This window comes from Castor canadensis, chromosome 4 (assembly GCF_047511655.1).
Source record: "Castor canadensis chromosome 4, mCasCan1.hap1v2, whole genome shotgun sequence".
Classification (NCBI taxonomy): Eukaryota; Metazoa; Chordata; class Mammalia; order Rodentia; family Castoridae; genus Castor; species Castor canadensis.
The window spans coordinates 124791811-124806156 of NC_133389.1; the positions used below are offsets into that span (position 1 = coordinate 124791811).

General features: G+C 35.4%; 1 protein-coding gene across 1 annotated transcript in view; it reads right to left on the reverse strand.

The window, feature by feature from the left end:
• Positions 1-387: 387 nt before the first annotated feature.
• The window catches only part of Mettl8 (methyltransferase 8, tRNA N3-cytidine), an 84858-nt gene continuing 70899 nt past the window's right edge, over positions 388-14346 (reverse strand). Inside the window, 8 exon segments of the mRNA XM_074071086.1 lie at positions 388-710; positions 713-850; positions 1719-1784; positions 1918-2024; positions 6481-6620; positions 8132-8195; positions 12497-12546; positions 13478-13830. Of these exon segments, the coding sequence (XP_073927187.1) occupies positions 661-710; positions 713-850; positions 1719-1784; positions 1918-2024; positions 6481-6620; positions 8132-8195; positions 12497-12546; positions 13478-13830 (968 nt within the window). The 3' untranslated portion in view covers positions 388-660.

A 14346-nucleotide genomic window follows, 5' to 3' on the forward strand; every position in this document is an offset into this window, starting at 1 on the left:
TTCTAATTGTTACAAGCACTTTCTTGGGTATCACAGTTGTCTCAAAGGGAATTTACAACTTGTATATCTAAGAATAGCCTGAAAGTAATGTTAGCATGAGCTATACTTCCCCAATTTTAGGAAAGAAAGAGAAACTAAAATTGTATTTCAGACATTAGTCTCTGAATTAAAAAAAAAAAAAAGAATCTGTAGAAAACAGGCAACAAAACAACAAAATACACCTCCATCTTGGGCTTGTAGCTCTCCCTAGAAATAAAGCATGCTCCCTCTCTGCTATCAGCTGACAATGGAGAAGAGTTTGACTGTTTGGGAAATGCTTTACAAGCCTAATGCATAAATAAGGAGTTTTCTTTCCACTTCTAAAAAAAATGCCATATAACAGTATGGTTTCTTAGAATCATCTGATTTATATCAGTAATTTAGTTCAATGCTTATAAAATTCAAGGGACAAATGGTTAAATGTAAGAAACCCAAATAAACTTGTGCATATCAAGTTTTAAAAACAGAAAAAATGGTGTACTTTTATTACCACCCATGATAAAACAGCAAGAAACACAAATTTTCTTCTTCTTTTCCTCATTGTCTCTGAGAAGTGAAAGATTTGCAGGGGTCTTTGAATAATACAGTCCTCTGGTTTTGTACCTTAACATGGTACATAGTTCAGTCAGAAGAAAGGAGTAAAAACAACAATGTGTAGCTATTTTGAGTCAGTGCGATGGTTTCTGGAATTTTCCCTGAACCCACACGCGATGCATTTTCACTTGTTTTTTCCTATTAACCTGTAAGCGACGATCAACCAGGTTTTGCTTTTCATCTAACCCGGCCTTGCAGAACATGCGGTGGACTTCCCCTTTTGAGACAAAAATGGCAGTCAAAGACATGGCACATGACTGGGAGGGGAGGTGAGGAACAACAGAAAATTAATGGAATGATTGACCATCCAAGTTTCATTTATACCAAGAAACACTGTCTAACAAAAGGAGGGGACAAACCCTGTGATACCAAGTAAAAACAGGCTAACACAGCAGGCATTGACAGATTATAAAACTATTGGTTGCGGCTTTCAGTATTTTGAAGGTGTCCCCTTTCTGAGCATTTGCTAGTTTATAATGACCCAAAATGGCACATTTTAAGAATATACATAAGTTTGGGGAAATCCTGGAATGCAGGACTCCATTTGGTACTGTCAGAAATGCTTTTTTTCAAATGAGAAATTGACTAACAATAAGTAATTTTTGTAGACTTACAAAATTCCAAAGCTGGGCATGGTGTCTCATGCCTATAATCCTATTACCTGGGAGGCTGAGACCGGAAGATTGAGAATTTGAGGTCAGCCTGGGCTACATGGTGAGATTCCGTCTTAAAAAACTAAAACAAAACCAAAACAAAAATCCCTACTTTGGTTATGCATATTATTAGTTTTTTTTCATATCCAGGCTAATGCTACCTCCAAAGTTACATTCTGTACCTACATATAAGTGTGAGGGTGAAACAAGTGAGTCCTTAAAGTAGTTTTAACTGGAAAAAGATTAAAAGGCAAAAAGACCATTTTGCAAGCCTTTATGTACAATGGTTACCAGCACCAAAGTATGAAGACATAAGATGTTTAATCAGTGACTGACTGCAGCCTTGTTTTTATAGATTTTGAGTTTCTCCCTAAAAATAAAAACCAAAGAGAGTTTTCACAGCTAATCATTTCCCCTTGTAGATTAGCATACCTTTTGTAAAGAAATATGATCTGGTACCATCTCCTCGGACATAAAAATTTTCAGATAAACAATGCCCTAAAAAATAATAGTGAAAAAAAGAACTTGGTATTTCTTGAAACAACAAAAACTTGCAACAATTGGACATGAAATATAAACAAGGCATTCTTTAAGCAAGATGAAAATAACCTCAAACTGAATATACTATTACCCTTTTTAAAACGAAGCTGAGTCTTATCATATCTTCCATAGTCCCGAAATAACAGCATTCCCCCTGGCTTCAGTAACCTAGACAGTCGGTTGACAACGCTTTGCATCCTTTGAAAACAAAGTAAGATACTCTGTTTGTGGAATTATTGTTTTATATGCTAGACTTAAATTTTTAAAAGATAAAATAAGAAAACCTCAGTAAGGCCAAAGAACTATAAACCATAAATGTAAGGGCAACAAAACAAAAATATTTTGTGAAGAATTAAAGAAAGAAAGACCACCTTTCTAAGTGATCAGATTCAAAAGGCCAAGAAAGTTCAAGAAATGAATAACCAGAGTGGGAACTTCACCACTTGACGCCAGATATCAGAGCTGAGCCACAAAACCACAGATGTTTCCTGATGTTTACGGCAAAGTAAGTGGCTCTCAGGGAAACAGAAGGTGTCTCTGTTTTATTTTCTCCCTGTTTTATTTTCCTTGAAAAATAAAAAAAATATGCCAGGGCCATCCCAAATTGTACACATATAAAGAGGGACTATATTTTGTCCAAGCTAGCTCACTCTCCTTTTGACTTTATTTAGTTCAAGGATACAATCATTCAACTCATGAAGTAAAAATTATTTTTATTTTCTTTCACTAACCTCTTCAGATGGTCTTCAATTTTGTACCTTCTATTTTTTATTAGCATACATTAGTTTTACAAGGGGATTTCATTATGCATACAGTATACTTTAAACAAGCTCACCCTCTTTGTTATATTCCCTTAAAACAGTATTTAGTTGTACTTTTTTTTGGTAGTACTGGGGTTTGAACTGAGGGCTTCACACTTGCTAGGCAGGCACTCTGTCACTTAAGCTATGCCCCCAGCCCTGTTTTTTTTCCTTCTTTATAACGTGTTTAATATTTTCTTGCTCGCTCTTTTGTTTCCTATCAGTAGTCCCATGGTATAAACCCCAATTTCCTCAAGCCTGGAAACAGAATCACCTCCTGACATGTTTTATTATCCTTCTTCTCAATCTTCTTGCATATTACCAATGAGTTATTCTATTTAAAATGATAGTCTTGTCAAATTACCTCCTTGCTCAAAAACTTTCATGATTTTAATCCATAGGGCAAAATTTTATTTCTTAGGACAGGTGTTAGGATCTCCAACTACTGACCTCAATGAATGCTTTAACGTCTTTTCCCCTATTTCCCAACCTCAAGCCTCTCCTCCAGTCAAACAAACTGATACACTTGGCTTTACAGCTTGTACCTTTGCTTACATGGTTTTCTTTTAAAAACTTCTCTTCTTCTTACTCTCTCAGTTTTACTCACACTTCAATTCCCAGCTCAATCCTGGAAAGCCCTGTTTTCTTCCTTTTACTACTATTCTACTTATGTGGCATGTAGTCAAATACGACCTCTTACTACTGTTTTTGATTTAGCATTTCTGGTTATGTGTTCATGACCTATGTGTGATTTGGGGCCAGGAATGGCAAAGATTCAGATCTCATATCAATGTTGAGTGACTAGAATTAGCAGCCTACATGGTATATTGAGAAAGACTCATGGAGCTCACTGGAAATTACAATCAGGATGTAGAAATGATTATCAATGTCTGTCATGGGCAGAGAATGGTAAATGGCAGCTGTGTGCTAAGTTCTTGCTACGTATGCTGAATCCAAGCTACTTAAAGCTGCTGAAGTTTTCTTATTTCGAAAACAGGAGTTTAAAATCAGAAAATCTGTAAATTCCTTCCAATTAAAATACTATTCAGTAATAGTGATGTGAAAGGTAGCTTATGTCATGTTATGAAGGCAGTAGAGAGAAAATGAAAGCTATTATAAAAACAATAGAGAAATGTAACAGAAAGAGATGGTGTGATTAGGTGAAAAGCTCTTTTTAAAAATGGGAACATAAGCTGGGGATACAGCTCAGTGATAAAGCACATATTTAGTATGTGCAAAGCCCCTGGGTTGAATACCCACATACCACACACACATACACACACACACACAGAGGAATATGAATCCACTAAAGGGAAAAGGAAAAGGACTAAGGATTTTTTCCCTCTTTATTACAGGTGATTTTCACACTGTGCTTATGCCCTTAGGCTTTGGCAATGAAAGAAAACCAAACTTAAATCTTAAAATAGTTGCTTTTTAGGATGAATGCTTTATGTTACTGAGCAAAATCTCTGTAATTATTAGTAAAATAAGGATAAAACCAAAATGCAGAAAAAATAAAGAACAAAGTTCTTCAAAATGTAGCTACTTTCCTTTGCAAGTCCTTTCCTCCAACTGTCCTTTGATTTCTGGTCTTGGGGATGAAGGCAACAAGTGAGGAGCTGCTTCCCCTCCTTCACCTTGTACTTGGTTCAGGCTGCAGCTCCAAAGCCAGCTCTTGAGGACTGCAGTAGGACTGGGCTAGGGATGGGATGGACAAGGCAAGAATGGAACAAAGTCCTGCCCCTTTTCTTTCTCCTACTTGGGATGACTCTGCTGTCCTCACCTACTTCTGGGTGGAGGGAGAGGAAGGGAAAGAGATTTGTTCACTTTTTACTGTAGACTTGGATCTGTAGAAAGTATCTTATAGTTTATTTTAGTGACAAGAAGGACAGTTAGGTCTTTTTTTTTTGGTAGCCTCCTAAGATTTTTTTCCGTTTAAAATGGAATCCCCAGGGTTACTGGTAGGGCACCTGCCTAGCAAGCATTAAGCCCTGAGTTCAAACCCCACTACCACCAAAAAAAAAAAAGATGGATTCCCCAGACTCAGGGGTCTAGCCGAATGGCCTGCCATTTATTTGTGGCTGGATTTTCTACTACTACAGTCCTAAAAGAGCCTAAAGACACTGCCTTGTCTTTTCACCTAGTGTTGGGCCTATTCGATTCACTTAGCTTATTTTAATATAATTGATTATTCATTAGTTGTTTTTTGTTTTTGAGACAGGATGTCATCATGTTGCCCAGGCTGGCCTCTAACTCCTAGGCTCAGGTGATCCTCCTGCCTCAGCCTCCTATGTGGCTGGGACTCCAGTGTATGCTATCACAGCCAGCTCACTCACCATATTTTTAGATCATTCCTATGTAGGTAAGAAAGTGGTACTGACAGGAGACATCTGAATTTATTTTATCATAAACAGAATGAAATACTATACTATAAAAGCAATCTTCCCAAGACATCTGCTTCTCCTTCTCTTTAACATTCAGTTCAAATCATGAGAAACTATATGATCTAAACTAATTTCAATAGTCTTTTTGCAGTCTTATTTAGAACTTATACATTTCCTGTTATAGGTGCCAAATAAGAAATCTTGTTCTTTACCCACCTACACCATCCTTTAAACTGTTTGCATAAGGAAACAAAATACATAGATGACATCTTGCTACTAGTACTTGAACAATGCCAGCAGATTAGCAGAAAAGAGATAACTTGCAGACATGGAGAGGAAAAAGTAGCTTCATGGAATCTAATATACACACTGGGTGTGAATATGATTTTCTTTTAGGTTTATGTAGAAATCTAATTTGTTTTCCTTAAATGCTCATCTTTAAATGGGAAGTAAAAAGACTGTAAAAGGTCCTAGTGACTTGGTAATTTCAAACAAAGAAACACATGTTAACTCAGTTTCTGTGGAAAGGGTCACATTGACCAGACAGAAAGTGGTTGATCTAGGTCTGTACCCCTTACCAGGGGATTATGAAAACACAGTTTTAAGAAATCTTACAAAAGCACAAGTCCTGATACTTGCCACAACATGCTGTAATACACAGAAGGTAGCAAGATTTTAAGGAAGGTGATCATTTCTCTCTTTATGTAGGTGTAATCTCTCTTTATGTTTCCTCTCTGGAGAAAAGCTATATTTATAGTTTTAAAGCATTGTATACACATAAAATTTAAGTCATAAATATTTAGGGGGCTAGGGATATAGTTCAGATGTAGAGTACTCGCCTAGCATTCAAAAGGGCCTGGAGTTGAACCCTGGCACTGCAAAAAAAAAAAAGGCGTGTGTGTGTGTGTGTGTGTGTGTGTGTGTGTGTGTGTGAGTGATGGTACTTGGCCTACTTTAAATCACAGAGGTCCAAGAATAATCTGGCAAATCTCTATAACCCTGAATTCTTTAGTGTGCTTCTTTAAAACAAAAATTTTAAAAGCCTAGCATCAAACTTGCATGACGCCACACAGATCCACATCCCACCTCTTCACAAACATTCAGAAAGATGGTAAATCTAAGATGTCTGTTTCTGATCACCAAGTACAATTTTTCTCTTGGGAGTCTATTAGCTGTTCTGAATTTGTAATTTCCTTGAAGCATTGTCACTTTTAATAGGTATGTGTCTTGCCAGAATATTCTCACTTCATTCTGACAGTGACAGAAATCTCGCTAATGAAGTAGTTTGACCAGTTTCTTTCTTATAATGTGAAGAAAGGAAAAACTGCATTTAAAAGGCTGCATATTATACATAATGTAGTTCACTAAATAATAAATTCAAGAATTGTCATTTTGCTTTGATAGTTCTTAAAACCACTACTGTGGTAAAGGAGCTTTACACATTTGCTTTGCCCTTTCGTCATTATTTACCTGTCAGGATGAATAGAAGAGAGCACAAAGACAAGGAGGATGACATCCAGGATTCCATCTGGAAAAGGGTAGGGTGAGCCATCATCACATACATCATGAACAAAGGCAAAGCACTGGGCTACTCTGTAGAATGAGTGTGACTGTCAGATGAAGGAATTAAAAAAAAAAAAAAAAAAAGAAAGTTAGCAGACTTCCCAGAGTTTTGTTTTTTTTAAATAAAAGGTCAGTGTTTTACGTTTTCTCTCAAGAATGTTTCTTCTGTAAATTTGAATGCACTTATTTCCAATTCTGTATTGTTATCTTATTACAAGCTGTCCTCCTCCCCCCCAAAAAATTAAGCCTAGCACTTGAAGTTGATAATAAATATTCCTCATAATGCCTCTTTCAATTTACAAGTGTAGGGCAGGCTCTGTGAGTCAGTGTTGCTGAAGGCCAACCCTATATAGTTTCAGAGGAACTGAAACAGATATGGTCCTCAATGTCTGAAACAGACATGGTGTTTCCATGTCTCCTTTAGTTAAAAAATAAATATCCTACTCTATATATTAGTGTAGGATAATTAGATAATGGTGATAGTTGCATTAGTCTGTAAATATGCTAAAAACCACTGTGTTGTATATGTCAAAATGGGATGGTATGAGAACTATTTCAATAAGCTATTATTTGAAAATATTATATTAGAGAGACACACACATATACAGTTTACATACAGAATAAATGCTAGAAGAAAATATATCAACACATGAACATTGATTTACTCTAGGAAGTGTGATTACAGGTACATTTTTTTCCCCCTTTAGGCTTTTTATTTTAGAAAATATCTGCAATGAATAATCTTATTATCAGGAATTAAGTTTTTACTTAATATTAAAAAGTCTTAATTTATGTGTTTACATACATTTTTGTTAGAATTTTCTTTCCTTTTTCATTTTCTAAAATTGTTTCTTCATTCTAAGGTAATGCTTGCTATCATGTAGGGATTTATGCAAAAAGCCCAGGTTTCCCACTGTTTTTCTTATGATCTGCATCACATTTTAGATCTGTATCACATGCTTCACAGATTTCTTAATTTCAAAAGTTTGAACTTATTGAGCACGTAGTATGTGCCAGACTGTGGAAAAGACTTTAAAGATACAAATATAAATAAGATCTTCTTGTAGGAGTTAATTGAGAAATTCAATTTGGGGGCTGGGGTCTATTTTACCATATGAAAATCTTGACTAACTGGTTTCCACTGAACTTAAACAAGTTGTTTGAAGCATAGTTATTCATGAACAGGTGTACAGGATGAATTTTGTGGTCAGTAGCTTTCTGTTTGTCCCTGTGTGCTGTTGGCCTTTCTAGGTCTTCCTGTCCCTTGAGATCTATCTTAAATTCAGAACAACTTCTATTGTTTTCAGGTAGTTAATATTGTAGGCATCAGAAATCATAAAAGCTCAGTTAGAAATAGTCACAGATAACATTTTATCCAGAAATATTTCAAAAGAATCACTTTGAAGGGCTGGTGGAGTGGTTCAAATCGTAGAACATCTGTTTGGCAACCACAAGGCCCTGAATTCCAACCCTAGTACCATAAAAACAAAAAAATCACTTTGAAAGTGAATAAATGAGACCTTTATATGGAATCTCTTTAAGAAAATATAAAGCATACCTTTATGAGCTCTACAGCTACAGATGCAAAATCACAACAATAAAGAAAGGATTCTGGAGTGTTCCTATGAAAGTGGAAGAAAGGTTTAAATTTAGAGTCCAGATATACTCAAACTAGAAAAGTAAGGAAAATAGAGGTTTGACTTTTTTTTTTTTCTTTCAGTATTAGCTAGACGGGTATTCCACCCCTTAGTCATATCCCCAGGACTTGATTTGTATTGTTTTGTTTTAAATAGAATTTTGGATGATGCTTGGCTTCTCATTCCTATTCTGATGCATGGGTGACTTCATGTTGCTTCTGAACCAGCACTGTCTCAAACACTTATTAATGACAGGGTAACTTTTAAACTCCTGTCCTGGGTTAAGCCCTCCATTACTTGGGCCTATCTGCCTTATTTCTCATCTTACTCCCACATGGGAAATCTCCAAGGCTATGCTCCTTCCACATTGATTCACTCTCCTTCTTTTTTCTGTCCCTCCCCCAGCATGTCTTGCAGTTCTCAACTTGGCCAAGTTCTACACTTCTCCAAGGACTCTCAGACCCCTGTGTCCCTTCATTCCTCTTCTTTTCTGTTTAACTCATTTGGCTCTTGGCCCTCTCAGAAGCTCTGATGCCTGATGGGGCAGAAACATATATATTTTTTATAATGGCATGTATATACAACTTCTAAAACAAGAACAAAACACTCATATATTGAATCTTAGTTATTTTTAAAACTATTGTCAAACACAGATTGAGCCTCATGTTTGTGCCACACATATCTGGTATCAAATAATATTTGCATGATGTTGCTAAGAACCATGTCTGAATTACAAAAAAAGGTCAGTATGTCGTCATTAAACAGTAATTATAAGTATGCTCCTGGCTCTTGTGGATTTTATGGTTTAGCTGGGGACATGCCTGTTTTTACACAACTTTTATAGGGATGCAGAAAGGGCCAGAGCCCTGAGGTATAAGTCTTAAAAATGTTGCAGTAGGAGGATGGCACTCCCACTGCATGGTGAGAAGCAACAGTAGGCGGGTTTAGAGGTAGAAGTTACTGTGAGTGATGAAAAGCAGAGCTGATTCTGAAAGCCCAAACTAGTATGTGGCAGGACACAGGGTAAGCCTTGAAGAACAAAATTAGGACTTCTAATTTGATTCAAGAGGCATTTCAAACAAGGTGGATTTCTAAATAAATACTGAATATAAGCACAAATATGAATTTAGAAGAACTCACCTGGGCTCAGATTACATTCTTAAAGGATACTCATTAATGAATACTGATGGCCACATATAACTTATTCATTCTGTGGCACTAGGGATTTACACTCAATTTAATATCTGTCCAGGACTGGAGGCATGGATTAAGTGGTGGAGTACTTGATTAGCAAGAGTGAGGCCCCTGAGTTCAAACCGCAGGACCAAAAAAAGAAAAAAAAAATTCTGTTCAAACAAGTTAAAGTATGATGAACAGGACTCAGTTATGAAAAGTTACCTAACACTGACTCAAAGTTAAAACTTGAATTGCTTGGTCTTTTTTCATCTGTCTTATATAAAAACAGTACTTTGCCAGGCATGGTGATACACACTTGCAATCCCAGCACTCAGGAGGTGGGATCTGGAATTCCAGGCCAGCCTGGGTTACACAATGAGACCCTTCAAAAAACCAAAAAAATTAAAATAAACAAATTAATTGAAGTGGAATTCTCACGCATGGTTTAGCAATACAAGAAGTCTAGAACATTAACAAATTCGATTTAAAAAAGTATACACAGAAAAAAATTAAAATGGTGCTATATTTGGCACATAACCCTGTTGTTTCCTGTGACATCCATATAATTGTGACTTACAACTGCTGAGTGGTCACATGTGTTTGGAATGTTCTGTTACTACTCAGATGCATACAGCACTATATGGTCTAATTGCTAAGGACAAAGATCTAGTCTGCCAAAGGTTTGATGCCTGGCTCTATCACTTAGTTATGTGACTGAGGGATAGTTACTTATTCTCTCTATAATTCTATTCCCTATCTTTAAAATGGAGATAAATGTGATCTTTAAAGTGATTGTGAGAATTGAATAGATTCACAAAGTAAAGTTTCTAGAAAGATACCTGACTTAAGTGCTCAATAAAAGTCATTATTATAACTGTTGTTGCTATTATTATTATTATTATTATTATTAAAGGAGACCTGCATCTGCCTTCCAGGAACTTAAAAGCTACTATTGTCTTTTATAAACTTCTATGTAATTCAAAATGCTTTTCTGGATGCTAGTATTTCTAGTTCATTATGAAAGGTCTGAAGCCTCCTTTGGGTAGTTACTGAATACCCACCAGATACAGAACAGTCTAGGAACTGAAGGGAAACATGTGCCATTTACCATGTGTCCTACCAGGGTGGCAGCATGACCTCTGAGATGGAATTCCCACTGCATAAGCATCCAAAGTTGAAGTCTTGTGACCATCCAATGACTTTCTAGAACCTTTCTATAAAATCAGCTGACTGCCTTGGCTCTTCTCCCAGTAAGCAGGTGTAAATATCACTACTACCACCACCCCAGCAAAAACTCTCTTGGCAGGGGGTTTGAGAATTAAATGATCCTTGGAGAATGAGCTGACCTCTCAATTCCAGAGGTCTAATTATGGTAAAATATTCTGAAAATGTAAAACATTAATCCTATGCTCTCCAAAACTAATAAAACAATTTCTTAGGTGGGGAAAAAGCCTAATCCTCCCTCTAGAAGGCTGATCACTGGACTGGTTGGCTTTTAAAGATGAATTAACTATCTTTGGTTACTGAGCTACCATATTTCTAAAACATGCATATGAGGCGAAAGAAGACACAGTCAAGAAGAAAAAGTCAGAAAGAGCAGGCAATTATTAGCTGAAGGGAGAAGTAGAGAGGGAAAATACAATTAACTAGTAGGGAATCAGAGATTAAACAATCAATACATTATTGAGCTCCAACTATCTATATTGTCCTGTTGGACAACCTGGAAAATCAGATTAGATAAAATATGCTCTTCACCTCACAGAATATATAATGTGGTTGGAGAGACAAAAAAATAAAGAAATGACATACTAAATAATACCCTAAAATGAGTCATAAAGTAACCTATCAATTTTCAGTGTAGTATATGCAGGTACATTAGATGTTCAGATAAAACTACGGTAAAAGAACCTGGCTATGCGGTATAAGGGAGCAAAAAAATTCAACCCAGAAACCAGAAAAGGGAAAACAAAAATAATAAATACAAAAAGAGAATGGCCATTCAGAACTGTAAGTTTACTAGTATCACCTGTGCCTGGCCACTTTAACTGGGTATTAGATAATATTAGGTAATTACTACTATTATGTTAGGTTTATTAAAGTGTTGGAGAATGTCCTGAATTTTCAGAGATGCATCCTGAATAATAGAAGACAAAGTGTCATGATGTTGGCATTATGTTAATAATTGTTGAAACAAGGTGGTAGATTTATGGAAATTCATTTACTACTCTTTACTTTTCCAAATGCTTTTACATTTTCATAATGGAAAGTTTAAAAGATCACATTGTTAAATTTAAAAATATGCAGGCAGAATGAAAAGTCTGTCAATGGCTATGTTAGGATGATGGGGATGATCGGTGAACCCCCTCTTCTCCTAATGGAAATGTTCTGCAAGGTGCTTACACTGATTTTACAATGAAAAAGTGATGTGAAATCTCTGGTGCACACTTTTGTTGGAAAAAGATAGAAACAACTTGACCAACTAACATAGGCAAAAGGTGTGTGGAGAGTTTTTTGGCATGTCTTCTTCATCATAGAAATACTAAAACACCAGAGCTGAGATGGTGAACAGAAAGGGTAGTTCAGGAGAACATCTCTGTTCTCACTACTTATTTTTGGTTTTTTGAGTCTAGGGTTAATTGTTGCCACATCCAATCTTAAGCCTAGATATAATGATTTGACATGCAAAGGTATTATACTAGGTGTTGCTCCAGCAATGATAACAAAATGAGATGAGGATTAAGGTGTAAGCTTTAAACTCAATCCTCTGTGTAAAATGGCATCTAAGTAACCAGGAGGAGCAAATAATCTCTGAAGGTGAGCAATTCACAGCATAGTGAAAGGAGGAAATCTCTTGCTCTTTTCTTATTCTCTCATCCACATAATAACAAGCTTAAAAATTACTTAAACCCATAGTAGACAACCCATGACTATGCACCATTTTCAGAGTGTTTCATGAGAACTTAGTCACTAAGACACTTCTTTTGAAATGCAGCCATTATTGATATAGGAATTAAGATTACTACTGTCATATATATGACAGCATTTTTTCAGAATTTCTCAACATCCCATAAATATGTAAAATTCTATAGGAGAAAAACCTTAAAACTCACTGTAAGGTGTTCAGAATTGGAAAAACACTATTTCCAGCACCACAGCCAACCTAAAATCAACAGAATAAACAAATATCATGAATATATTAAATTTTCCTCACTGTGTCAGATTTTCCACCTTAAAAAAAAAAAAAAAAAAAAAGAGAAGTTCACTGGACCTCTGAGTATGGCAGCACTTTTATTCAAAGGTAATGAAATAAGTTATAAGAATAACACTGAAAACTTCTTATTTTTATGTTTTAGCAAGACTGGGGTTTATACTCAGGGCTTCACACTTGCAATGCAGGCACTCCTACCACCTGAGCAACAGCTCCCCCCTATTTTGCTCTGGTTATTTTGGAGATGTGGCCTCATCTTTACCGCTTGAACTACACCTCCAGCTCTGACAATTTTTAAAGATAAAGTGCTTATAATATAATGTTAAATAGAACAAAACAAAACCCCTAAATGCATGTACAGCATAAACAAAAGGAGGAAAAAGTTAGAAAAATGTTAACTGTGGTTAAATCATTTGTTTGTGGAATTGTGGATAATTTCATTTCTCTAATCTACTATTTAGCAAATTCTCAGTAATCAACATATATTACCTTTATTATCAGAAAGATGGGGTTTGGTTTCAAAAATAGAAAACCAAGGTCTATACTAGATTATAGAAAATTATATATCTCACTTATTTCTACTTCACCTAAAAAGGAGTAATAACAGAGAAAGTAACAATTAAGACCAAAACTTAAGTACTTAAAATTTCCTTCAAGTTAGAAATGAAAATAAAAAAGCAACAAAAAATGAAATTAAAGGCAGAAACTTAAAACTTGACTGATTACACATGTTTAGTCCCTTAAATATTATTTATATATAAAGCATACTGAGGACTTAGACTTGATCTTTTTTCACCTAAACAGTCTATATGATTAACACGATAATATGCAATATGTATTTAAAATTTTGTCACTTCCTACCATTGTCCCCTGAATACAGTACCTCTAGTATTCTGAAGGTGGCATTGCTACCAGGAAACATGTCAGTCTTCAGAGATGCTTTGCTGTGTTCTTCAGAGTGTGGGTTGGAAAAATCAGACCCTGCTTTGCGCTGACCATCTGCTGAGCCACAGCTTTTCTTACAATGATTATTTTCTTCTTGAATTCTTGAGAAACCATTCACAGCATTAGTTACATGATCCCATGATGATTCTCCCATCTTCTCTTTAGTTTTTTTGTCAACTGGAAGAATTTCAGGAAATTCCCTCAACAGCCAATTACGATTCTTGAAGAACTTATTCTTATGAATCTTATAAAATGTGTCCCAGTATTTACTTGCTTCAGTGTCATACTTCACTAAAATAAAAGGGAAAAAAAATTTACCTTACTATGAATTTTATTTACTATTTGATAACTTATAATATTTACTATTTGATAAATTAACTATTTCATAACTATTAAATATGCTGTTACTTAACAATTATATTTACCATTTAATAACTTTACTATTATAATTTTATTTATCTGATAAAAGTTAAAGCTTCAGAAATCATTAATTCCCTTTAAAATATCAATGTGTGAGATATTTAGTCCTAATTCTGTAAGTATGCTTTTATCTTAATTGTTTGGCCAATCAATTTTTTGTGAGGAATATAATCATTGCAAACTACTTTCTACAGTATAATCTTGGAATCTTAACAATCACATTTTTACCAATAATCTGTAAGGCTTTTTATTACCTTAGAAAAAGGACACTTCATTTTTGTCTCTACTCAACTTTGTGATTCTCCTTTGTCTCTGCCTGAGTAGCTGGTCTTACACGTGTGCACCACAATGCCCAGCTACAAACACATTTTCAATGACAAATGTGTG